This window comes from Dreissena polymorpha, chromosome 10 (assembly GCF_020536995.1).
Source record: "Dreissena polymorpha isolate Duluth1 chromosome 10, UMN_Dpol_1.0, whole genome shotgun sequence".
NCBI classification, from domain to species: Eukaryota; Metazoa; Mollusca; class Bivalvia; order Myida; family Dreissenidae; genus Dreissena; species Dreissena polymorpha.
Window position 1 is genome coordinate 36,066,254 of NC_068364.1, and position 26,051 is coordinate 36,092,304.

The 26,051-nt window shown below is 34.5% G+C and overlaps 1 protein-coding gene and 1 long non-coding RNA gene across 12 annotated transcripts in view; one reads left to right on the top strand and one right to left on the bottom strand.

The window, feature by feature from the left end:
• Positions 1–20,958, top strand: part of LOC127848190 (prolow-density lipoprotein receptor-related protein 1-like) — a 188,257-nt gene extending 167,299 nt beyond the window's left edge. For 2 of the 4 annotated variants that reach the window (XM_052380489.1, XM_052380494.1), the window contains 5 exons: positions 828–888; positions 4,520–4,654; positions 6,556–6,723; positions 7,767–7,908; positions 16,195–20,958. In XM_052380489.1, the coding sequence (XP_052236449.1) occupies positions 828–888; positions 4,520–4,654; positions 6,556–6,723; positions 7,767–7,908; positions 16,195–16,320 (632 nt within the window). In that variant the 3' untranslated portion in view covers positions 16,321–20,958. Of the gene's footprint in view, positions 1–827; positions 889–4,519; positions 4,655–6,555; positions 6,724–7,766; positions 7,909–10,769; positions 10,925–11,429; positions 11,488–16,194 lie in introns of those variants that run through there. The other 2 variants (XM_052380490.1, XM_052380493.1) reach the window with 2 other exon arrangements.
• Positions 20,959–23,404: 2,446 nt separating this feature from the next.
• The window catches only part of LOC127847932 (uncharacterized), a 47,576-nt gene continuing 44,929 nt past the window's right edge, over positions 23,405–26,051 (bottom strand). For all 8 annotated transcript variants that reach the window (XR_008034250.1, XR_008034254.1, XR_008034249.1 and 5 more), the window contains exon 7: positions 23,405–25,860. This is a non-coding gene — a long non-coding RNA (uncharacterized LOC127847932). The remainder of the gene's footprint in view (positions 25,861–26,051) is intronic.

Here is a 26,051-nt window from a genome sequence, read left to right on the forward strand (position 1 = left end):
ACATCATTACTTTTGAGATGGAAATTACACAGTTAGATCCCCTGCCTTCAATTACACAGTTAGATCCCCTGCCTTCAATTACACAGTTACATCCCCTGCCTTCAATATCATTCAGAATACCTGACCACATAATAAGAATTGAGTACGTAACATGTTATCAATGTACTGGTTTACTATGAGTGATTGTATTAATATTATATGTCATGTTTTCAGCGATTTTTTATCCTTCTTTATAAAGTACCCGTAAAAGTTACTTTCCCAATTAAGGAAAAAACACAAAATTCCCAATTGCCATCTGAAAATTCCCAAAAGAGGGGAAAATGTCCTCAATTTTGTTCCAAAATAGAATTATCTCCAGGTTAACAAATAACATGAGCACAGAAACTGAATATTTCAAGCTCAAATGCATGTCAATGAATATTTGATTTGATTTATGCAATTCATACTAAGCAATTAATAAGACCCATATTTCTCAATCTGAAGATTTCACTACGCACATTTTCCCAATTTCACGATTTTTCGCGACAATTTTTCCCAATTGGTATTGAACAGGTACTTTTCCCAGTTGAGCAAAAATGGCTGGTTTTATTCAATCATTATTTGTATAGTTATGTGTATTCTGTGCTGTCAAATAAGACAAACAATTTGAACAACTAATCACTTATTAATGACCTGAATTAGATATCATTGTTCGTACAGAAACAACTTTCTTGAAAATGTGCTAATAAATTTGACTTGACCTTCAACTTCAACGATGTTTAGCTACAGTCTTGATTCACAGCTTCGAAGTTCACAACTTTGATTTCTTTTCTCTGTTATTTTTTCAGGTGAAAACAGCAAGCCATATTGCACCTGTAGCAAAGAATTCATAGGAGCTACTTGTGAATTGTAAGTTGATTGTGTAGCAAAGATTTCTCTGAGACTACTTGTGAATTGTAAGTTCATTGTGTAGCAAAGATTTCTCTGAGACTACTTGTGAATTGTAAGTTGATTGTGTAGCAAAGATTTCTCTGAGACTACTTGTGAATTGTAAGTTGATTGTGTAGCAAAGATTTCTCTGAGACTACTTGTGAATTGTAAGTTCATTGTGTAGCAAAGATTTCTCTAAGACTACTTGTGAATTGTAAGTTGATTGTGTAGCAAAGATTTCTCTGAGACTACTTGTGAATTGTAAGTTCATTGTGTAGCAAAGATATTTGAGACTACCTGTGAATTGTAAGTTTATTGTGTAGCAATGATTTCTCTGAAACTACTTGTGAATTGTAAGTTCATTGTGTAGCAAAGATTTCTCTGAGACTAGTGTGAATTGTAAGTTCATTGTGTAGCAAAGATTTCTCTGATACTACTTGTGAATTGTAAGTTCATTGTGTAGCAAAGATTTCTCTGAGACTATTTGTGAATTGTAAGTCCATTGTGTAGCAAAGATTTCTCTGAGACAACTCGTGAATTGTAAGTTCATTGTGTAGCAAAGATTTCTCTGAGACTAGTTGTGAATTGTAAGTTTATTGTGTAGCAAAGATTTCTCTGAGACTACTTGTGAATTGTAAGTTCATTGTGTAGCAAAGATTTCTCTGAGACACGTGTGAATTGTAAGTTCATTGTGTAGCAAAGATTTCTCTGAGACTACTTGTGAATTGTAAGTTCATTGTGTAGCAAAGATTTCTCTGAGACTACTTCTGAATTGTAAGTTTATTGTGTAGCAAAGATTTCATAGGAGCTACGTGTGAATTGTAAGTTCATTGTGTAGCAAAGATTTCATAGAAGCTACTTGTGAATTGTAAGTTCATTGTGTAGCAAAGATTTCATAGGAGCTACTTGTGAATTGTAAGTTCATTGTGTAGCAAAGATTTCTCTGAGACTACTTGTGAATTGTAAGTTCATTGTGTAGCAAAGATTTCTCTGAGACTACGTGTGAATTGTAAGTTCATTGTGTAACAAAGATTTCTCTGAGACTAGTGTGAATTGTAAGTTTATTGTTTATCAGAGGTTACTCCGAGTCTATGCCTTGGCAATTATTTTACAGCATTTATTCTTGTTCAGCAATTCACCTTGTTCAACAATTATCCTTGTTCAGCAATTATCCTTGTTCAACAATTATCTTTGTTCAATAATTATCCTTGTTCAACAATTAGGCCAAGAAAAAAAGACGTCTGGTTCCGGTGGGTTGACCCGACCGACCCTATTTTTTACCGCCAACGGTCCAACCCTAAACTTTTTTTTTATATAAGCTTAGGCTTGTTATGCAATTGAGCTTAAATAAAAAGGTTTAAAATAAACTTTTTTTTCACTCCCGAGTACGAAAACAATTTAGAATAAAAAGATTGATCTTTCATTTCATGCCAAAATTATTGTTCGTTAAGCAGAAATAGGTGTCTGCATCTAAAATTGAATGAGCACGATTCGCCTTTTTTTCCCAGCTTTTTGGGAAGGTAGCCCATGGCTTTGAAATTGGGAATTTTATCGGCATTTTCAAAAATTGGGAAAATAAATTATGATTTAAAACTACATAAATGAGTTCAGCATCTTTAATCACAAACACCACAAACACCATCATGATCAACAGTTTTCCACATAATAAGCTCACACAAAGTCTTTAGTCACATCAGGCACCATTTTATTAGGAGGCGCTTCATCTTCTTCTGGAGAACTACAGCTTTCAACATGTTGACATCAGTCAGCACTTTGCTTTCGGAAATCAACGATGACGATGCAAAAGCGTCACTTGTTATTAAATTACTATCATTAACCATTGCAGGAGTTTCAATGGGAAGACTTGTACTTCGTGACAATGTTTGTTTTATTTAATGACGCATGCTTAAAAAAAAATCAACAATGGTCGTTTTTGCTTAGGAATCTTTTTCACGTAACATTTAAAAATTGCGGGACATCTTTGTTTTCTATTCAGCTGAATGACAAAAACACTTGAATTGCAAATATTATAAGGGCCTGAAACGGAGAATATTGTGCACACGAATAATGCGGGCGTTATCCAAATCAAGGTATTGTCTAAAACCTGTACGAGACCGAATCTGACTACGCTTTGTTAAAAAGCAAAACAGCCAATGTCATTAGCGTTTTTTTCCCCAATTGGGAATTTTTTAGCAAATTTTGGGGAAAAAGTATACTTTTTGCGATTGGGAATATAGCCGAATTTCGGCTATAAAATCGGGCCAAAAAAAGCCCTGCAGTATAGTGAAAAGATTGGTACAAGTAACTGAAAAAGAAAAGGATGTTTTGTAAAGATAAAACATTGATTATTTAAATATTTTATTAGTTTTATGCTATATTTTGATATTGATATGATTTGTGGTTTTATAGAAATGATTGTTTTTATTTATTCATGTAGAAATTAGAAACAAGTTACTGCAAACAAAAATCCAACCTACCTACCCTATTTTTTGGGGCATGTCACAGGAGCCAGACATATTTTTTTATTTTGCCTTATCCTTGTTCAACAATTACCTTTGTTCATCAATTAACCTTGTTCAACAATTATCCTTGTTCAGCAGTTATCCTTGTTCAGCATGTATCCTTGTTCAACAATTATCCTTATTCAGCAATTCACCTTGTTCAACAATTATCCTTGTTCAGCAATTATCTTTGTTCAGCAGTTATCCTTGTTCAGCATTTATCCTTGTTCAACAATTATCCTTATTCAGCAATTCACCTTGTTCAACAATTATCCTTGTTCAGCAATTATCCTTGTTCAGCAGTTATCCTTGTTCAGCATTTATCCTTGTTCAACAATTATCCTTATTCAGCAATTCACCTTGTTCAACAATTATCCTTGTTCAGCAATTATCTTTGTTTGCAGTTATCCTTGTTCAGCATTTATCATTGTTCAGCAATTCACCTTGTTCAACAATTATCCTTGTTGAGCAATTATCCTTGTTCAACAATAATCCTTATTTAGCAATTTTCTTTGTTCAGTAGTTATCCTTGTTCAACAATTATCCTTGTTCAGCAATTCACCTTGTTCAGCAAGTATCCTTGTTCAGCAATTAACCTTGCTCCAAAATTATCCTTGTTTAGCATTTATCCTTGTTTAGCAATTATCCTTGTTCAGCAATTAACCTTGTTCATCATGTATCCTTGTTCAGCAATTATTCTTGAGTTGTAAAAGAAAGGCTAACTGGGGGCAGTGTAGTTTCCCTGGTAGGTTTGTGCGCAAAACTTAAAGCTACTTTGCAGGAAATGGTGACCAGATAAATCTTTGACAAATATAACAAGGCTGAATTTCTTTCCTTGCATAAATAAATTATGTTCCAATCCTTTAACCCACTCAGAGGCAATGTGAAAATTGCAACAGTATAAAACCAGAACAGCCTGCGAGTAAAGTCTTTAATGAAATTTAACTTTGTAAGGGACTACAAATGTGTCAAAATACGTATCTAATTGGTTAAGGGTTAAAACTTTTATCTAGCAAGAAAGGTCTTAAATTGTTTTGTATTATCAAATGGACTACATATGCGTCAAAGTGCGTATTTGAGTGGTATAAGGTTTATATCTTTTCACGCAGGTGTGCCAATCCATTGCTTGAGGAGCCCAGATGCAACCAGTCTAGGTGCCACGACTACTGTTTTCAAGGCGGCCAGTGTATTGGGTGCCAACTTGTACCGGGACTGGATGGGGTTGCACAGTGTAGAAAGTGCGAGTAAGTTACTATTCGTGTTCATGTTATGATGTGTTTTTTAGCTGACTTGAGCACAATGTGCTCATGGTTAGCTTTTGTGACCACCCTTTGTCCGTCTTGCCTCATCTGTAGTCCGTAGTTAACATTTACCTTGTTAACAGTCCAGAGGCCACATTAACTGCCCAATCTTCATGAAATTTGATCAGATTATTTGTCCCAATGACATCTCAGCTGATTTAAAAATAACTTTTGAGGTCTGTTGAAAACATGGCTGCCAAAGGGCATGGCAGTTTTCCTTATATGATTGTAGTAAAACCTTGTTAATAAATCTAGAAGTCACATTTTTAGGCCAATCTTCATGAAACCTGGTCAAAACATGTGTTTTAGTGATATCTGGGCGGAGTTCGAAACTGGTTCGGGGCGATTCAAAACCATGACTTCCAGGGGGCAGGGCAGTTTTTTAGTTCGACTATTATATATGAAATATATATAGTGGAGCTATCGTACTCACCCCGGCGTCGGCATTAGCGTTAGCGGGCAAATGTTAAAGTTTGTGTACTACCCCAAATATTTCCAATGTCCCTTGACATATTGCTTTCATATTTTGCATACTTGTTTACCATCATGGCCCCAACCTATTTACAATAGCAGACAACTGTATCTAGCATTTTGACAGAATTATTGCCACTTTTATACTTAGAATTATATTCTATGTTAAAGTTTGTGTACTACCCCAAATATTTCCAATGTCCCTTGACATATTGCTTTCATATTTTGCATACTTGTTTACCATCATGACCCCAACCTATAAACAAGAGCAGACAACTGTATCAAGCATTTTGACAGAATTATGGCCCCTTTTATACTTAGAATATGCATATTATTGATAAATCTATGTTAAAGTTTGCCTACTACCCCAAATATTTCCTATGTCCCTTGACATATTGCTTTCATATTTTGCATACTTGTTAACCATCATGACCCAAACCTATAAACAAGAGCAGACAACTGTATCAAGCATTTTGACAGAATTATGGCCCCTTTTATACTTAGAATATGCATATTATTTATAAATCTATGTTTAAGTTTATAAAAACAACACTTAGCTGACATACCACAATGCACTCCACCCAAACCATCCCCCACGCCCCCCCCTCCCAGAACCCCCCCCAACCACCCCCCCCCCCAAAAAAAAAAAAAATAATAATTTTTTTCTTATTTTTGAAAGATCGTCTATCAAATGATTATACACCCACATTATACCCCCCCCCCTCCCCCCACCCGCAAAAAATAAATAAATTGTTTTCTTATTTTTGAAAGATTATCTATTAAATGATCACACACCCACATTATACCCCCCCCCCCCCCCCCCCCTCCCTCTCCATGATGGCTTACGTTGTACTGTTAAGCACTCAAATAGTCATATGGCTTTAGTAAAATCTTGTTAGCACTCTAGAAGTCACATTCAAAGTCAAAATCTTCACAAAACTTGGCCAGGTAAATTGTTCCAATAATTTGTCAAATGAATTTCAACAACGTTTTTTTTAAGACACATGGCCTCTAAGGGTTTTGGGCATAATGGTATCTAATTGCCACATTTATTTGCCGATGTTAATAAACTTGGTCAGTACTTTTGTCCCGAGCAAATCTAGTAGTCAGTTTCTTTTTCTTATCTTCATGAACATTGGTAAGAGCATTTGCTTAACAATACCTCAGCCGAGTTAAAAAATAACAATAGGGCTAGAAATAAAATATGTATGTTTCATATTAAAAGTACTTTCATTTTTTTAGCTCCACCATGTGATAATAGTTCTTTAGAAGGGTCTCAGATGAGCGCCTTAGGGCCCATGGCTCTCTTTGTTTGTTTGAATCATATCATGGACACGTAAGTTCCTGTAAAATAATGCTTTGGTAAATTTTAGGTGTCCTAAGCCATTCTGTGGCCCCCGCTGTCAGACCCGACACTGCGAGTCTGAGAACTCTACTGTCAGTCAGGCCAAGCTCTCCATAGCAACCATCATGGTACCAGTGCTGTCAGGACTCGTTGTTGTGGTAGCCATAGTGCTGTTTGTTCTGATAAGGAGCAGGAGGTAAGTCAAATTGATTTGAACCTCACTCTCGAAAAACTGGGCTTAAATGCGTGTAGTCTGCAGGCTAATCAGGGACGACACTTGCTATATTAACTCGATTTTTTTGTTAGAAAGAACTTTCTTGTAATGAAAACATTAATGTACCGTAAGTGTTGTCCTTGATTAGCCTGCGAACAATGCCCAGGATTATTGTGGATGACACTTTACCCACAAGCATTAAGCCCAGTTTTCCCAGATCAAGTCTATTTTGATTCTTTGTTTGACATTTTCAGGACGTTAGGATTTTGGATATCAATAGCTTGATAATGATGTGGTACTTTTGGTGTAAGGATTTGTTGGTTTTGTTGCCCAAACTGTTTCATACTTCAATTGTCCAAAAGGTTGTTTAATAGCAGATGATCAATACAAATTTGTTGGTGTTATTTTAGAGGCTAAAGTCACCCATGTATTGTATATCTAAGGACCAGTTTCATATTTCAAAACCCCACATTGCTCTTCATAAGCCAAAAAAAACACCTTCACCAACAACAAAATAATTCTCTTTTGACCTAATCCAGAGCTTTGTTTTCCTTCCTTAGTAAGTGCCTTATATTGGTCCCTTCCCATAAGAGAATTTCTTTTACATGATGCAATTTTGCCCAAATTTAAGCTTACTTTGGGAAATTTCTTCCTCTTTTTCAGTTTTGTCAATTATCTTTTTGCCAAAATGGAAAGCCAGGCCCTATCCCCAAATCAAGAAAAAAAGCCCTGGTGTCAATTTCAAACAAATGCATTCTAGAGCATCAAGGGAGTCCCAATAAGGCTTTCAATGAAATCTTGCAATCAGTCTGAACATGCTTATCAGGGACGACACTTTCCGCTTTTATGATATTTTTCGTTTCAAGAAAGTCTCTTCTTAGCAAAAATCCTGTTAAGGCAAAAAGTGTTGTCCCTAATTAGCCTGTGCATTCTTCACAGGCTAATCTGGGGCGACACATTACACACATGTATTAAACCCCTTTTCCAAAGAGCACGGCTGACATATATTTGTTTTCCAATATCAGAAGTCAGTTCCGGCACCGCTTGCTGAAGGACAAAGTTCAGGTGTCCAACCCGATCTACATGCCGCAGACCACCGAGGATGATGGGATGGAAGATGATGCACACCAGCCCCTAGACCAGCCCTTTGACTTTGACCCTGAAAAAGTAGGACCCTTTCTTTCATTAAACCCTTTCCCACTTAGAAGCAAAGAGAAAATGGCTATGTGCAAACAGCATAAAACCAGAACAACCTGCAGTAACTTGCAGTCTGTTCAGGTTTTATGATTTTTGCTGGTTACCAGGATCTATGGTTTGAAAATAAAGGCTTAAACAATTTAATCCATTAAGAATGGTCTTTAATGAAATTTAACTCTCTAAGGGACTACAAATGAGTTAACATACGTATCCAAGTGGTAAAGGGTTAAAAAAAAGCATTGTATTTTGGATGTCAATGTTTGCCTTTAAGATTGAATTAATCCTTACTTTGTTTTGCCGTGTACTAAAACTTGAAGTTTTAATGATTTAAAATAGATTGACAGTAGGCAGAGAATGGTTAAAAGAAGTTTTTAACCCATTTAAGCCAAGTGGATCTTCCCATCCTTCTAAATAGGATCAATTTATTTCCAAAATGTGGGATGTGTAGTATATTTATTTCTATATTAAGAATATTTCTCACATAAATTCCTTTAAGCAAACATCGCAGACCCTGATGAGACGCAGCATCGTGCGGTGTCTCATCTGGGTCTACGCTGTTTGCAACGGCCTTTTTTCTAGACACTGGGCATAAATGGGTTAAGTAGGCAGATGTTTAAGGACAGGAATCTTAAGTTTATTTTCGTAGAAGTTTCGTAAATAAGCCCTTTGACTTTTACGCAGAAAAAGTACGACCCTTTGTTTTTAGAAAAACAAGTTGTTTTTGTATTTTTGGCTGTCATTGTTTTCTTTAAAGCTTAAACATTTGAACATTTGCATAGGCTAGAGGCTACATTTATCGCTTTATCTTCATCGAACTTTGTCAGAAGATTTTCCCATTGGTATCTTGGTTAGTCAAGTGGGGTCAGAAATTAGGTCACTAGGTCAAGTTAAGGAAAGTGTGTGAACATTTCAAAAGCTTGATTTATTGCCCAATCTTTATGAAGCTTGGTAAGAAAATGTGTCCCAGTGATATCTCGGCTGAGTTTAAAACTAGGTCACCTGGGGTTAAAATTTAAGGCACTAGGTAAAATTAAAGACAGAGCCTCTGAACAATCTAGAGCGATATTTATTGCCCGTTCTTCATTAATCTTGGTCAGATCATTAGTTCCAATGATCGTTCGGCTGAGTTCAAAACTAGGTTATGTTGGGTTTAAATTAAGATCACTATGTCAAATTAGAGAGCTTCTGAACACTGTAGAGGCCACATTTAACATGAAAGTTGATCAGAAAATTAGTCCCATATATGGGCCAAGTTGAAAACTGTATAAGTTGAAAAAATAGGTCACTAGGTCATATAAAGAAAAAAAAGCTTTGTAAGACTCTAGAAGCAACATTAATTATATTGCTCAATCTTCATGAAACTAAGTCAGAATATTTGTCTTAATTATATCTCAGGTGAGTTTGAAACTTGATCAAAAGGGATGATGCTTATGATAAAGCATGCTCAATTTAATTTAAATGGGCCCGCGCTCTGTGAAAAGGTGATTAATGCATGTGGGTAAAGTGTCGTCAAGGATAAGCCAGTGAAGTCTGCACAGTCTAATCATAGACTACACTTTCCACCTAAACTGGATTTTTGGTAAGAATAGACTAACTTTAAAGCGAAAAATATCATATAAGCGTAAAGTGACGTCACTTAGCCTGATTGCATTAGACCCCCTTTTCGTAGAGCGCCGCTCAAATAGATATCACATGATCCCATGTGTGAAGATTATTATAAAGACCTGGTATTTGTACAAAAATAAAGAACAGCTATATCTGTAGTATTGATATTTATGTTTTGTTTGTGCATCAATTTTTTTTAGCCCAACTGGGAAAAGTACTGATACCAGCCCAACTGGGAAAAATATGCGCGAAAAATAATTCCCAAATACTTAAAAAAATAAATTGATAACTGTTGTCAAGTTGTCAATATTATATTGACTTAGGTTCAAGCCATAGAGCTGCATAGGGTAGCTAACTAAATCTTGCATTTTATATGAAAAAAATATATAAAAAATAATTCTTTTTGGAAACCTTCAAATGGGAATTTTTTTTGGACAGCAATTGGGAAATTTGTAGTTTTTTCCTAATTGGGAAAGTGCTGTTTTCCAGTACTTAATAAAGAAGGAAAAAAATCGCTGAAGTGGCATTGTTTTAGTTCAGTACACATTTTTGTTCTTTTCTTACTGCTTGATGTGTTAAACGCAGGATTGTTAGCGTAAGTGTTTAGTAAGTAAACTGAGGAGGAAAGATACAATATAATTTCAATTGCAACTAAACATATTATGATGATAAATATATGTTAAATATATTGTATAAACAATATTTATAAGAAATATTGATATAAACCCTTTCCCGCTTAGATGCAAAGTGAGAATGGCTATGTGCAAACAGCATAAAACCAGAACAGCCTGCGAGTAACTTGCAGTCTGTTCAGGTTTTATGCTGTTTGCTGCTCATCAGTATCTTAGGGTTGGAAATGAAGCCTTTAAAACTTGAATACAGTAAGAAAGTTTATTAATTAAATTTAACTTTCTATGGGACTACTCATGCGTGAAAATACGTATCTAAGTGGTAAAGGGTGAAAGAGATATTGATTTTGTGGAAATATCTCAGGGGAGGGTTTAATTAAATCAAACATGTATCGAATACAAAGATGTTGTTGTTTTTTTACAAACAGTTTTTACTTAGAATAAAAGGAAGGCAAACAAATGATTGTAGAAATTTCCTCTCAGTCTTACTTTAGATGTTGTAAAAAATTGGAAAAAATATGTTTTGACATTGAAGTCTGTGGTATGTTGATGCTCACCAGTATTGTGCCTCTTTTCTTTTGTCAATTTGTGTTGTAGGGGACATACATATAGCTCCTTCACGTCTTGGAACAAGGATCAGTTCACGTCACTTAGTATTATTTGTTTGCTATGTATCATGATTCTTATGCTTGCCATTAAACACGCAACACGCGGGCTGGACAGAATGTAAACACACTGTGAAGAACTTTATTTTTGCCAGGTTTTGAAATATATTTGCTGAAATCTTTATTGTATAAAAAAAAAAAGTTTTTCTAGCAGTTTGTGCTGATATCTTTAGATTTAAGGAAACGTCTAAAATAGGTGCCAAAATTACACGTTGCGTGCAGCATAAGAGTGTATACATATATGCTGTATATATCAATTTTTTTGCCAAGAATGCTGGCTAGTTAAATACATCCTGATTTATTATACTATGCCAAAAGCCCCATAAAAAACTGTATTTTTTGCGCGTGTTGAAATTCTTAACAAAAATTGTTTTAAACAGTTACTTGAAAAAAAGCACCACTTACCGATGTGTTTACATCCATTAACATCCATATGTGAACCCCACAAAGTCACGTGATCCTGTACCTTGGTATTGCACATTTCTTAAATGTTTTGTAAGATAAAAAGTAGTACTGTTAGTTCATTAATGTTTTAATCATTCAAGAAAATCAGAATAGGTATCACTGTTAACTCTTCAACTTTTGTTTCAAGGAAGCTTTCATAGAAAGCGACTCCGAGTCTGAAGACGAGAAGCGTGCTACATGACCTTGTAATTTTTTCATGAATATTATCCACACCTGAATGTCGATACTTTTACCCGCACTCGCCCTTTTGTCTGGATACAAATAATCACCTTTCAATAGTAATTGGTAAAACATTGATGACACAAAAACTATTGAAAACAAGAACAAGTTGAGCTACTTTTCTTATGGTATATACCTTGCTCTGTAAAAAGGTGCTTTAATGCATTTGCATAAAGTGTCGTCCCAGATTAGCCTGTGCTAATCAGGGACTACACTTTCCACCTTTACTGGATTTTTGTCTAGAAGGGTCTTCATTTAAACAATTGTATAAAAGCGGAAAGTGTCGTCCCTGATTAGCCTGTATGGACTGCACAGGCTAATATGGGGCGACACTTTACGCATATGCATTAACCCTTTCAGTTCGAGAACCGAATTTTGAAGGCCTTTGCAAACAGTTTGGATCCAGATGAGACGCCACAGAACGTGGCGTCTCATCAGGATCCAAACTGTTTGCTATTCTGATAATATTCTTTGAAAAAAATCGAAGAAAATGCTAATTTGAGAAATTCAGCAGATGACATTTTAGCAGACGACAAATTTCCCAGCATGCAAAGGGTTAAACCCGCTTTTCACAGAGCACGGCCCAAATGTATATTTAGTGATGAGAGAACTTAATATGTTCACAATTTGGGTTTAAAAAAAAAGAAATGGAAAGAAAAAACAACAAAGAAAACTAAATATTTGGACAAAAATACCATGTACTTCCATGCTGTGTTACTGCTGTTAGTGGTCCAAGATGAGTCTTGGCTTCTGAAAATGAGCTCGTGGGAAAATGGTGTGTAATGCATGTCGTAAAGTGTCATCCCAGATAAGCTTGCGTTTTTTCTTTAAACTGGCTTCGTTTAAATGAAAAACAAAAATGGAAGGTGTCCTCCCTGATTAGCTTGTGCAAAGTGCACAGATTAAACTGGGATGATACTATGCAGATGCATTAAGACCAGTTTTCCCAGAACACGGCTAAAATTGTAGTTGGCTGTTGTTTTCTTTTTCTACTGAAATCATATTCCATGATAAAAACGATTGCACACCTTGTGCATACCATCGCAAATCAGTATGCACTCCATGTTCATTCTGTTGAAGCATCTCCTACACACAAAAACCTGTCCAAGCACAGTAAACACCTTATAATTCTGTATATTACTTTGCGCCGTTCATTGGTGTACATAGGATTATTTCCCTTTAATGATATAAATTATTTTTTGCCCTAAAAAGATAAGCAATCATTTTCTTCTATGAATATTTATTGTACAGTTCACTTGAAGTAAGCCCTAAAATGATACACATTGTACAATTCCCTATAATTAGATAGATTGTATTATGCCTTACAATGATACCGATTATACTAAGCCCTTAAATTATACACATTGCATTGTGCCCTAAAATTATGCACATGCATAGTGCCCTAAAATAATACCTATCGTATTTTGCCCTAAAATGATACCTATCGTATTTTGCCCTAAAATGATACCTATCGTATTTTGCCCTAAAATGATACCTTTCGTATTTTGCCCTAAAATGATACCTTTCGTATATTGCCCTAAAATAATACCTAAGGTATTGTGCTCTAAAATACAACATATTGTATTGTGTCCTAAAATATATCATTTTGTATTGTGGCTTAAAAGTAATTATACCCACCTTATACCATTTGTAATGGGGGCTATATAGGAGTCACTTTGTTGGTCGGTCGGTCTGTTTGTCCGTCTTTCGGTCTGTCCCAAAATTTCATCCGATCTTCACCAGACTTGGTCAGAAGTTGTTTCTAGATGATGTCTAGGTCAAGTTTGAATATGGGTCATGCCAAGTCAAAAACTAGGTCAAGGGGTCAATAAGTGTGTTTTTAACTGAAAGTTTGTCCGGACTATAACTATGTCATTTATCGTTAGATTTTAAAATGACTTGGTACATTTGTTCACCATCATGGGACGATGTGTCGTGAGAAAAAAATACGTCAATATCTCCAAGGTCAAGGTCACACTTGGAGTTCAAAGGTCAAATGCTTGTCCGGGCCATAACTTTGTCATTTATGGTGAGATTTTAAAATCATTTGGCAAATGTGTTCACCATCATTGGACGGTGTGTCGCGCGGAAGAATATATCTCCAAGGTCAAGGTCACACTTTGAGTTCAACGATCATAAATGAGCTTGTCCGGGCCATAACTATGTCATTCATTGTATAAGATTAAAAATGATTTGGCACATTTGTTCACCATCATTGGACGGTGTGTTGCGCGAAAGAATTACGTCGATATCTCCAAGGTCAAAGTCACACTTAAAGTTCAAAGGTCAAAAATAGCCATAAATGAGCTTGTCTGGGTCATAACTATGTTGTTCATTGTGAGAATTTAAAATCATTTGGCACATTTGTTCACCATCATTGAACGGTGTGTCGCGCAAAAGAATTACGTCCATATCTCCAAGGTCAAGGTCACACTTTGAGTTCAAAGGTCAAAGAATGGCTATAAATGAGCTTGTCCAGGCCATAACTATGTGGTTCATTGTGAGATTTAAAAATCATTTGGCACATGTGTTCACCATCATTGGACGGCATGTCGCGCAAAAGAATTACATCAATATCTCCAAGATAAAGGTCACACTATGAGTTCAAAGGTCAAAAATGGCCATAAATGAGCTTGTCCGGGCCATAACTATGTCGTTCATTGTGATATTTTAAAATCATTTGGCACATTTGTTCACCATCAGTGGACAGTGTGTCGCGCGAAAGAATTACATCAATATCTCCAAGGTCAAGGTCACACTTTTAGTTCAAAGGTCAAAAATGGCAATAAATGATCTTGTCTGGGCCATAACTATGTCATTCATAGTGAGATTTTTAAATGGCTCTGTACATTAATGTTGTTCACTGTCATTGGACGGCGTGTCATGTGAAAGAACTCAAGAGTTCAAAGGTCAAAATGACTATAAATGATAATGGCATAATAATTCTTAAAAATTGCCATAAATTAGATTCTCTTGTTTTGTGAAGACAGCATGCAAAATAGTCTGTGTCAATGCGGCACGTGGGGGTATATGTCACGTCTGTGACAAAGCTCTAGTTCATATTGTAGTGTGCCCTGAACTGATACAAATTGTTTTGTTTCCTAAAGTTAGTGGATTGTGTCTAAAATTGTACACATTGCATTGTGGCCTTTAATTAAATACATAGTTATGTGCTATAAAATAAACACATTGTATATGTTGCCCCACTGTTCTCAAATGCGTGAACATCCATGTAATTATTATCATTATTCATTAATTAAAATCCGAACATAAACAAGCTAAAAATCAGTGCATTTACATCGTGTTTTTCTGGTTTTTAGCTCTACTGGCCGTGCGTGCGTGTGCTAGACTTGTTCTTGTTTACGCGTTAAAGTCCACAGTTTTCATCCGATTCTTATCAAACTTGTTCAGTGTCTTTATATTTATGAGGACTCGAACCCTATTGAAAATGGGTTACATCAGAGTAAAAAGTCCTTAATTAACTCCCCTTGAATTTGAGAAAATTGTGAAATAAGGCTTGTTTACGCAATAAAGTCCACAGGTTTCATCCAATCATTTCCCAACTTGCACAGTGTCTTTATCTGAATGATGAGTCAAACCCTATTAAAAATGAGCAATATCGGAGTTATAAGTCCAGAATTATCTCCCCTTTAATTTGAGAAAAATATGACAATCTTTAACATTTTGCCCTAACTTTTGCAATATTGAAGATTGCAACTTCATATTTGGCATGCATGTGTATCTCATGGAGCTGCACATTTTGAGTGGGAAAGGTCAAGGTCATCCTTCAAGGTCCAAGGTCAACAACAACAAAATCAAAGCGGCGCAAGAGGGGACATAGTGTTTCCGACAAACACATTTCTTGTTTGTTTACATATAAAGTTCTATCCTTTTGAAACTTCAACGGATGTTTTATATCATCAAGGGCCAGAACCCCATTGAGAGTGAAGAAAATTTGTCCAACTTATTGTTGAAAAGGAGCCATTTGAAGTTTAAATTTTACGTTTATTCTTGTCTATGCGATAAATTTCCCATTTTGGGTCTGTTTATTTAAAACTTACTCAGATTGTTCATACTATCAAGGGCTTGAGCCATATTGATTCCAGCCAGTAGAGCGATTCAGGCCCTCATGGGCCTCTTGTTTTTAAGTCTAAACTTGAGGATGACTTAACATTTACCTTTTGATAATATTCATGGTTTGTTGCTATAGATTGTTGGTTGCTATTCACTGTTTTTTTTCGCAAGCTTCCTTTGTCTGTTAAATTCATAAATGTAATTAAATCAACATTACATAATATCAAGACACAAACTTCAAGTAAGAAATGCAGACATACTTCCATAAAAAAATTAAAATGAGCCTTGCAATTGGAAAAATGGGGCTTAATGTATGTGCGTAAATTGTTGTCCCAGATTAGCCTGTGCAGTCTGCACATTTTATTGTGGGACGACATTTTCGGCTTAAATGGTATTTTTGTTTAAAAGAAATCTCTACTAAGCCAAAATCCAATTAAGGCTGAATGTGTTTTATTATTAGCCTGTGCAACAGGGACAGGCTAATATGATGCAACACTTTAGGCTCATGCATTAAGCCCTGTTTTGCTAGAGCAAGGCTAAAATAGTGAGTGTTTTTTACAGAAAATGTGTATATTACCGTTAATCATTTTCTGTTCCAGTCCACAAATTTTGCAAACCCAGTATACGAGCAGTTCTACGACAACGGCAGTCGGCAAACGTTATTACCAAAGGGAGGCGATTCTGATGATGAGGAGGATAAACAGAACGGACACATACAAAAATAGCTTATGAGCAAAAACAGAATGGACAAATACAAAAAATAGCTTACAAGCTAAAACAGAACGTACACATACAAAAATAGCTCAACACTCGTTTATAGATAATATATGTGTGCATTCAAAGATATTTTGTATGTGCTCATAGATAATATACATTGTCCTGGGAAGTGTGTTCTTAGATCTGTTATGTGCTGTTTTTTTGTCAACGAAATTTTGACGTTATTGTTCGGTTGAGATGCGAGTGGAAACTGAACTGCTGCTGGTATGCTGAAAAAATTGTACGGTTTTTGGTTTTGATTTTGTTTAGAAACGAGTTAAAAACTGTACCATTGCTGATTCATTAAAAATATTGATAGACTAATGACATTATCATATGATTTAGATGTGCGTTGAAAACCATACTGCTGCTGATTGATAGAAATTGAATGGCTGAAATCTGATTGTAATGCCATTAAAGTTGATTGTTTGAAAGCCCATCAACACTCAAAATCAACGAATATTTTGAACAATAATTTAAAAACTTAAGTAAGCACATAAATATCAATGTTCCATATAGTAATAGCCAAAATTTCAATGCTAGATGTGGTCTTCTAACATAGATTTAACGCGATGCAAAATGCTTGTTTTCATTTTTTGTGTCACAATCAATTCTATGTGGATTTCCGACTAGGATATCCAAAAATTTACATTTTTTGACACAAATCAATAAAAATAAGCATTTTGTATTGCGTTAAAGTCTATATTACCATACCTTATCTAGCATTGAAATGTTGGCTATTGCTTTAAGAAACACTTATTTTTTATTGATTAACTTTTTTTTTACAAAATATTTTGCAGAATACATGTATTCATTAATTTTGAGTATTTTTGTGACTAAACACTTGATTATTTAAAACATTTGTTTATAAATTAATAAGTGACAAGGTTACAGTGAAATGTGGAGGGTTGTGATTTAACTGAATGGCCACATCAACCTGTGACAGGACTGGTGCGGAGGCCTAGTTCAATGACCCCATTTTTGTGGAATATTCATATATGTGTTTGAAGAATATCTATTATGTGCTGTTAGCATAGACAGCTTTTACATCTCTTTGGGAAATACGCGTGAAGCCATCCAGTTTTGATGTAAAAGGATTAAAGATTGAACATGTCCAAACAAGTGTTGTCAGATATTTTGTTCTAGGGCCAAAATAAGTGGTGATATGTTTAAATAACCAAGACTAATTCTAAAATATTATATGATATATATATCATGAGTTACAAAGCTGCTGAATAATATTAAAAAGGCACAACACATATTGAGGCCTTTTTTTCACTTCTCAGAGAATGGCAGTTTTTTTACAATTTTGAGAAAGTTCGTGACTCAAATTATCCCTATTTTGAGAAGTTCCCAACTCAAAATTTTACATTTTTAACAAGTTGGCTACTAATAATATTACTCAAAATATTCAGTAAAAAGAAGTTCTTGATAAAAAGTAGTGCTCAAAATATTTGGTAAAAAGTATTCCTCAAAATATTTGATAAAAAGTAGTCCACAAAATATTTGATAAAAAGAAGTCCTCAAAATATTTGATAAAAAGTAGTCCTCAAAATATATGATAAAGAAAAGTATTTCATAAAATATTTGATAAAAAGTAGTCCTCAAAATATTTGATAAAGAAAAGTATTTCATAAAATATTTGGTAGAATGAGAATTTAGTAAATAGAATGATTATGTTGACTTAAAAAAACTACATAGCATACCCCTTTTTTTAAATAGTAATTAACAAAAAAGCCTTAGCTATTTACTGCACGCAGACATTTAATGAATTAAAGTGTGAAGTGATTAACAAATCAGGGTCCCGGCTAATTGTTGTTTTTGCTGTTGTTAATGATGTTGTTAAAGATGGAAAAATATTAAATGTATTTTAATGTATTGAATTAAATGCTGATCATGTTTACCTTACAATATGCTAAGTTTTTGATAGTTTAGACAAGCTTTGCCTGCCCATTTTCTCACTTATTGCAAAACGTTTCTTTGTGTATACAAATTGCAATTGATCATTCTGAGTTAAAATACATTTTGAGGTACATTCAATCATTGAAACTTGACTGGAATTGTTGCTTTCCTAAGCCTTTCATCTATTTTAAATTATCAGCATACTTATAGATACAAACATAAAAACTTCATTGTAAGCTCATGGTGAGCTTTTGTGATCGCTTTTTGTCCGTCATGCGTCATCAACATTGCCTTGTTAACACTCCAAAGGCCACATTTATTTCCGATCTTCATGAAACTTTGTCAGAAGATTTATCCCAATTATATCTTTGACGAGTTCAAAAATGTTTCCATTTGGTTGAAAAACACGGCAGGCAGGGGCAGGGGCAGGGCATTTTCCTTACATGGCTATAGTAAAACCTTGCTAGTGAACACTGCTTAATTCGTTATTTGGTCAAATTTGTACTGTATATAATAATTCTGATTGTTACATCTTTGCTGCTAAGTGGCTTGATAATTTTTTTCAGAATCGACAAGGTGTTGTTTTTTGTGGTTTTTCTATACTGCTGAAATGTGTGTAGAAGTTTAAAATGTAAAATATATATTTAAATAATTCACTCATGAGAACACTAGTTTAAATGTAATAATTTATTATATTTCCATTCATATGAATACTATAAGACGTCATATGTTGCCAGGAACAATGTTGCCAGGAACAATATGTTATAATATGTTATAACTATAAGAAAATATGGAATTCTATATAAATTCTGAATATATGTTTTGGATCAAATCCATGTTTAAAAGGAATAAAAGGAATAGAAAATTGCTAGTTATATGTTGATATTTGTATGTTTATGTAATAGTTTTACCAATAATTGTTAATTGACAGATTTTTATTAGCAGCTTACTCTATTTCAGATTTCAACAATTCATAAAAAAAAATCTACATTGATTTTTTAAAGAAATTTATGTGTGATTTACATGAAATAAATAAATGGTAACCCCCAAGTCTCAGTATAAAAATATCACTTGGCAAAAACTAAAAAATATGAAATATCGTTAATTTGGAACTCCAGTTGCAAGAATTTCAGATTTGTGTTATTACAAAATGAAGAATATCAGTATATTTGATTATATTTTAGCCTGAGCCACCTTAGGGCATTTCTCAGATACATGTATTTGCAATAAACGAAGATATTTATGGAAATATACGCAGATGTATTAACTTGTATTTGATGGATATGTTTTATTTTTTATTTTCTAGAAATAATATCAATTGTTATACAAAATGCTTCTTCAGTGAAGATATTAAGATCAAATTACAATAAATCAATAATGAAAGTTAAATGCATATACAAGTGGTAAAGGGTTAAGTAAAGATATGAAGAAAAATTTACAATCAATCAATAAATAATATAAGCAAATAGGTCCTTCAGAATCTCATTAATGAAATAGAAAATTGTTTGCGCTTGCAAAGGAGAGTGCATAAACACATGCTTTGCTATACAGTCTATTTTAGATGATTACTTACATAAAACAGTATTTATAATATAAAATAGTATTTATAGTAAATTTTGTACTTTTATTTCTTTTCTTTAATTACCTTCTTTTTTTTTGAAGTCTATGACAAAATTTTGAGAAAGTTGTCTATTAGTGAACGTGTCCCTTTAAAATTGATGTCTCTCAAAATGGGGCTTAATGCTTGTTCTAAAAATGTTGTCCCACATTAGCTTGTGCAACCCGCACAGTCTGCTTGTCCGCCTAGCGACTGGATGGTAATGAGTTCGATCCCCACTGTGGGAGCGGGTCTTTAGATCACCCCCTAAGACACCAAGTACTGGTTCTAGGCCCGGGAAACGGACTCGAGAGCGTTTCAATAAGCCCGAGGCTTTCAATGCAATTGAGCTAAAATAAAAAAGGTTTAAACTAATCCGCACAGCTAGGCTAATCTGGGACAACACTTTCCGCCTAGACTGGGTTTTCATATAGGAAATACTTCCTTTCAATAAAATATTCCTTATAAGTGGACTACACTGGCTATTCTGGGACAACACTTTATGCAGAAACTTGAAGCCCCATTTCCCAGAGCGTTGCTAGGTGTTTTAAATCTGGATTTTGTATCTTATAATATTGACCAGCATTCATGTAAGCTTGCTTCCATAAATACTAAGGTGCTTCATTACTAATTTGTAAATACTTTGTGAAAACATTGTACAGGTATGCCAAAGTTTCTCATTTTATGTGTTGCCAGTTTTAGGTGTTATAAAATGCTGTAATTTTAGTACCTATTTTGACCTGTTAATTAAATACTGGAAATATCATAAGTAAATATTGACCAGTATCTTATATAACATAATATTAGGAATTTACCAATGCTCTAATTGTTAAGAAAATTTAAGGCAAATCTCATCAAAATTTAAAATCATATTGTGTGATTTTTTAATAAGTAAATATTTGTTTTTGTTGAGGAAATGTTGATTATGGTTCTATGTATAAGCCATTTCAACGGAATACCATTCTCACGAGAAAGCATGTTTAGTTTTGTGTACTTTTTAATTGTGTTGTAATATTGTGCGAGTTTTAAATCTTTTATGTATTTTTGTGATGTTTCATTATGAATAAAACATAATTTTCTCATGTTCAAACAATTATGAAAATGTTAACATGTTTTTTGTAGTCTTTTAGTGCTATTTTAACCATGCCAACAAATCATCCGTGTTTGAAGCAAAGGGAAGCGGAAAACGACAACAAGCGAGGCATGGTATTGTAATGCGCATGTGGGGGATAGAGGGTTAGGTTTATGGTTAGGGTAAGTGTCAGGGGTCGGGTTAGGGTTAGGATAAGCCTTAACCCATACCTTAACCCTAACCCGACCCCTAACACTAACCCTATCCTAACCATAAGCCAGGGTTATTTCCCCTTTACCATGCCTCGCTCGTTGTAATTGTCCTCTTCCCTTGAAGCAAATAGTTGTGAAGCCAAATTAGTTAGGGTAGTGCCATTTTGGGAAGAATTTTTATCTCAGCTGTCAATGACAGGCTCATGCATGGTGGCCTCATGGTGACCTATTGGAAGGCCCTTAGTCTGTCATGCATCCATAGTGTAGTTTTGATTAACCCATTTATGCCTAGCGTCTAGAAAAAAGGCCTTAGGAAACAGCGTAGACCCAGATGAGACGCCGCATGATGCGGCATCTCATCTGGGTCTGTGCTGTTTGCTTAAAGGAATGTTTGTAAGAAATATTCTTAAAATAGAAATAAGAATACTAGACATCCCTAATTTTGGAAATAAATTGATCCAATTTAGATGAATGGGAGAGTCCACTAGGCATAAATGGGTAAAAACAGCATTGCCTCCAGAACTGCTAGGCAGATTTTCACAGAAATTCACTGGAATGACTCTTTGGGAAAAGGGAAAATACTGGCCTTGCTTAGGACCAGAGGTGAAATATTAGATCCTATGGTCTTCTTAGACTAATATAGCAGAAGAGCTATATAAAATATCTCGTAACAAAAATACTGGTATGTAACAGCCTAAGATGGTCTTCTACAAAGTTCATGCACATCAAGACTGTAAATTCTTAATTTGGGTCACATTTGTAAAATGGACTTTCTATTGTTAATTTTTTTTTTTAACTTTGTGTCTTAAAATTCGGGACCCATAGGTTGGTAACTTAACATAATGGTCCTTCTTTAAATCCAAATTATTGCCTGTGGGATACTGGCCACTTCCAAGGTGATCGCTATATGCTTTAATTAGACTTACATAGTACAAATGGGCCATGCTGTGTGAAAAGGGGGGTTTAATGCATGTGCATAAAGTGTCGTCCCAGATTAGCCTGTGCAGTTAGCACAGGCTGATCAAAGACAACACTTTCTGCTTACATGATATTTTTTGTTTAAAGAAAGTCCTTTCTTAGCAAAAAAATCCAGTTTAGCCGGAAAGTGTTGTCCCTGATTACCCATGTGGACTGCATCCCTAAGGTACTGATGAGCAGAAAAAAGCATAAAACCTGAACAGACTGTTATTACATTCGGAGCCATTAAAGCCTTTTCAGAAACCGCAAGCCTAGTGATATAATAGTGTAATATATATCCTGTACCAAATTTTATACAGTCAGGCCTTTGGGTTCCAAACTGGAAAGCTGCAGGGTAACATTGTTTAATAAGACTATTTAAACCAAATACATGTAATTTGAAAACTATGAACCCACATTTGTAACCTTACTCTGGTGAGCCATGCCATATTGGCCCTTTAATTAAAAAAACACCACGAAACAATTTATGTTGAAGCAATATGAAAATTGATGGGAGGTCTTTCTGTGCCATTTTTTTCTTTAACATTTATTTATTCCGACTATTACCTACTTCATTCCCTCACATTTTCATGAGAATTTTTTAGTCATCTGTTCTGTCATAGAGTTCAAATCAAACATTGCATATGTTACATAGAAAATAGCATATTTCACATAGAACAAATGTTCACTTACCCAGCCCTGTGATTGAACCGCTCTCCTCCAACTTTCTAGTCCACTGCTCTATCCACTGCACCACTCTGGATTGTGGTTTCAGTGGTATTGAAATTGGATTATATGATTGTATTTTGTTTGAATGAGCCTAAATATAGCGATCACATGACTTGAAAATGGTCATATGAAAAGGTCATGTGATTGCTATTTTAAAAAACGTTTTTTCAATTTTTATAGGATAAAATAATCTTCCAACTAGCAATTGTCACAATCCTCAATAGCTCAAGTGGTAGAGCAGTGAGAGTGTTTGAAAGTTGTGGGCTCTCTTGGTGTGGGTTCAGTCCCAGCTGATGTGGTCGTACTACATGTATAGGAGTTTTACAACCTTCCTGGGGGAGGGGTTTAGGGTGGGGGGAAAAGGTGGAATTGGGTAGGGTTAAGTTGAGTAACTTAAATGAAATTAGCTATTAATAAAAATAATACCAATAATTAAATATATATATATATATATATATATATATATATATTATATATATATATAATTAATACATTCTAACAAAACATGCTTTTCTCCCCCTATTTAGTAAATTTAGTATTTAGTAAATTTAGTAAATGTCTAACAAGTTATAACAAATAACAAGTGTGTATTGCTATTTTATTTCTTAAAATTTAATGTTATGAAGTATAATATGAGACATAATTGACCTATGTATTTCTGGATATAAAATTATTTTTACGCTAAGGCCAAGAGTTTTAAGTACAAAATTGAGGGCCGGTATTTAAAAGCCACTTGGTAAAATCTTATGAAGTACTTGAATGTCCGGATGTATCATATAACACCTGCTCTAAAAGCTTTAATGCATCAATTTTATGTCTAAAAGTTCCAGTTTTGCAGATAAACAAGATTTTAGGGACTTGAATTTATGCAGCTTATTTTCGGATCCATTAAATTATTGCTGGTAGGACAAACAGTTTGGTTTCTGGAAGTAATACTATTTAACCGTTGATATTAAATGTCAATCACCCACAACAATAGGTAAGATAGTTAGTAAAACTTAAGATTTTGCAAAGAAAGTTGTTAAAACAAACCCTCAATCTCAATCTTGGTCTTAACTTAAAAATAATTTTATATCCAGAAATACTCAAGTTACATCATACAAAGACAACATAAGTTAATAACTTTTCAAGAAAGTTTATGGCTATAGTTCTTGTGCATGGCATTTCTCTTCATTGATATCTATACACCCATGAATTTTCATGCTGCAATTGTGTATAGTATCTGAGATATAGCCCTGAAAAGTTACATCAAACAAATACAATAAAGGGTAATAACAAGCAAGTGTAGGGCTATAGTTCTTGTAGTTGGCACTTTGATATCTATACAGCAATGTTTAAATCAATTATATTTGAAATAAAGCTCTGAAAAAGTTACGTCAAATCAAACTTCAGAAACATCAGAAGAGGAATATAACATAAATAATAATTACTACAGAACAGAAAATACATACATTTGTTTGAGCAGTTCTGTCAACAGTCTTTTAACAAAACAACAAACAACATTATAATGGCTTCAAATCAGCCATTTCCCAAATTCATGATTTTCCCAAACTGTTTTCAATTCCTAATTTGTTTGATGTTAATAATATAAACATGATTTTTTACATTATATAAACACAATTTCAAACTTTCTTTTCATGTCGTCATCAATTCAGATTAAGGTGAGGTGAAACTGTCATGATAAAATATCTTTAGCTAGGCCCAAGAACAATTGCATGGTTCGAAGTAACATAAATACGCAAAATCAACAAATATTTCGCAAAATATTTCGTAGTCAGAAATTCACATAAAATCCGGTATATTGTGACATACAAAAATAAGACCACGTCTGGCATTGAAATTCTGGCTATTGCTATAAGAAACATTGAATTGTTATGCGTCAACTTTATTTTTCAAAATATTGTACGAAATATTCGTTGATTTTGAGTGTTTATGGGCTTTAAAGCCTACAACACATATCAGGCTAACTTTAAATTTATATTGAATTACTCCATTGGAAACAAGTCCCCTACCAATCAATGAGGAATATTGCATGCAATATCTTAGTATTTGAGAAATTTCAAAAAGGCAGTTATGAATGATAAATTGTTCTATTTGATATTTAAATGATGTTATTATAAATTGGCGAATAAGTCATTCAAGATTGACAATTAGGTCTGTATTTTAATGCATTTGAGGATTTGGAAAAAATTATCAATCGAGAAAAGTATATTCTATAATATGTCATCTCAAATGGGAAAAATATTTCATAACATTACAATCTTTCAGTCGTCATCAACACTAAGAAACAAAATCTGCAATTTGAGATATCAATTGTTTATAAAGTTAAAGGCTTTTGGACAATGTCCATCTGAACAGACCCTGCTTTATCAAGAAAAATTACAATGGAAAAAATCAGACTTTGGTTTAAGTAATCCTGAATGTGGAGCCAATTCTGGGCAAATGGGGCTTCATGCATTTGCGTCAGTGTTTTCCAAGGGTAGCCTCTGCAGTCTGCACAGGCTAACTAGGGACAACACTCCGCTTTAATGGTATTATTTGTTTAAAGGAAGTCCCTTCTTATCAAAACCCAGTCAAGGCGTAAATCTTAAATCCAAAATCACTTAACTTCTATTGACAGTTTTCTTTATCTAAACAGGGTCCGTTTAAAAGGATCATGTCCCAATGACATTTATGAATTATTTTCACTGTTTTAAGTAATCAATGTAACTCGCTTTTGCCTCAACCAGTTTACAAATATTCCACCGAGAACCCCTCTTGCACTTTCAAATGCCGGTTCCGGCAAACTTTCTGTCCAAACTTCCGCCTACAGATACTGCATTCCCAAGGCTTGTACTTTGTGTGAATGTTCATATGCGCCAGGAGATTGTGCTTCAGCCCGAATGACTTATCGCAGTACGTACACTGGAACTCTTTCTTGCCTGTATGCGTTATTTGATGGCGCTGTAGCTTTGCACGCTCGACGAAGGCTTTCCCGCACATCGCGCACTTAAAGCACTTCTCTGAGTGGTAGTAGTTCTGGTGTTTTCGCAGCGAAGCCCTGCGGCATAGGAAGGTAAATTGTATTGTACAAAACAAGTATACCCTGTGGTAAATGTGGATTAATTACAGAGGCATAGTCAGCCGCAGCATCCATAATGCTACAATAATTGTGCACAATAAAATAGTTTTACACAAAAACTTAATGGTTCTGGCTCTTCTTTGTCATAGGCCAAAACCATAAAATTGACT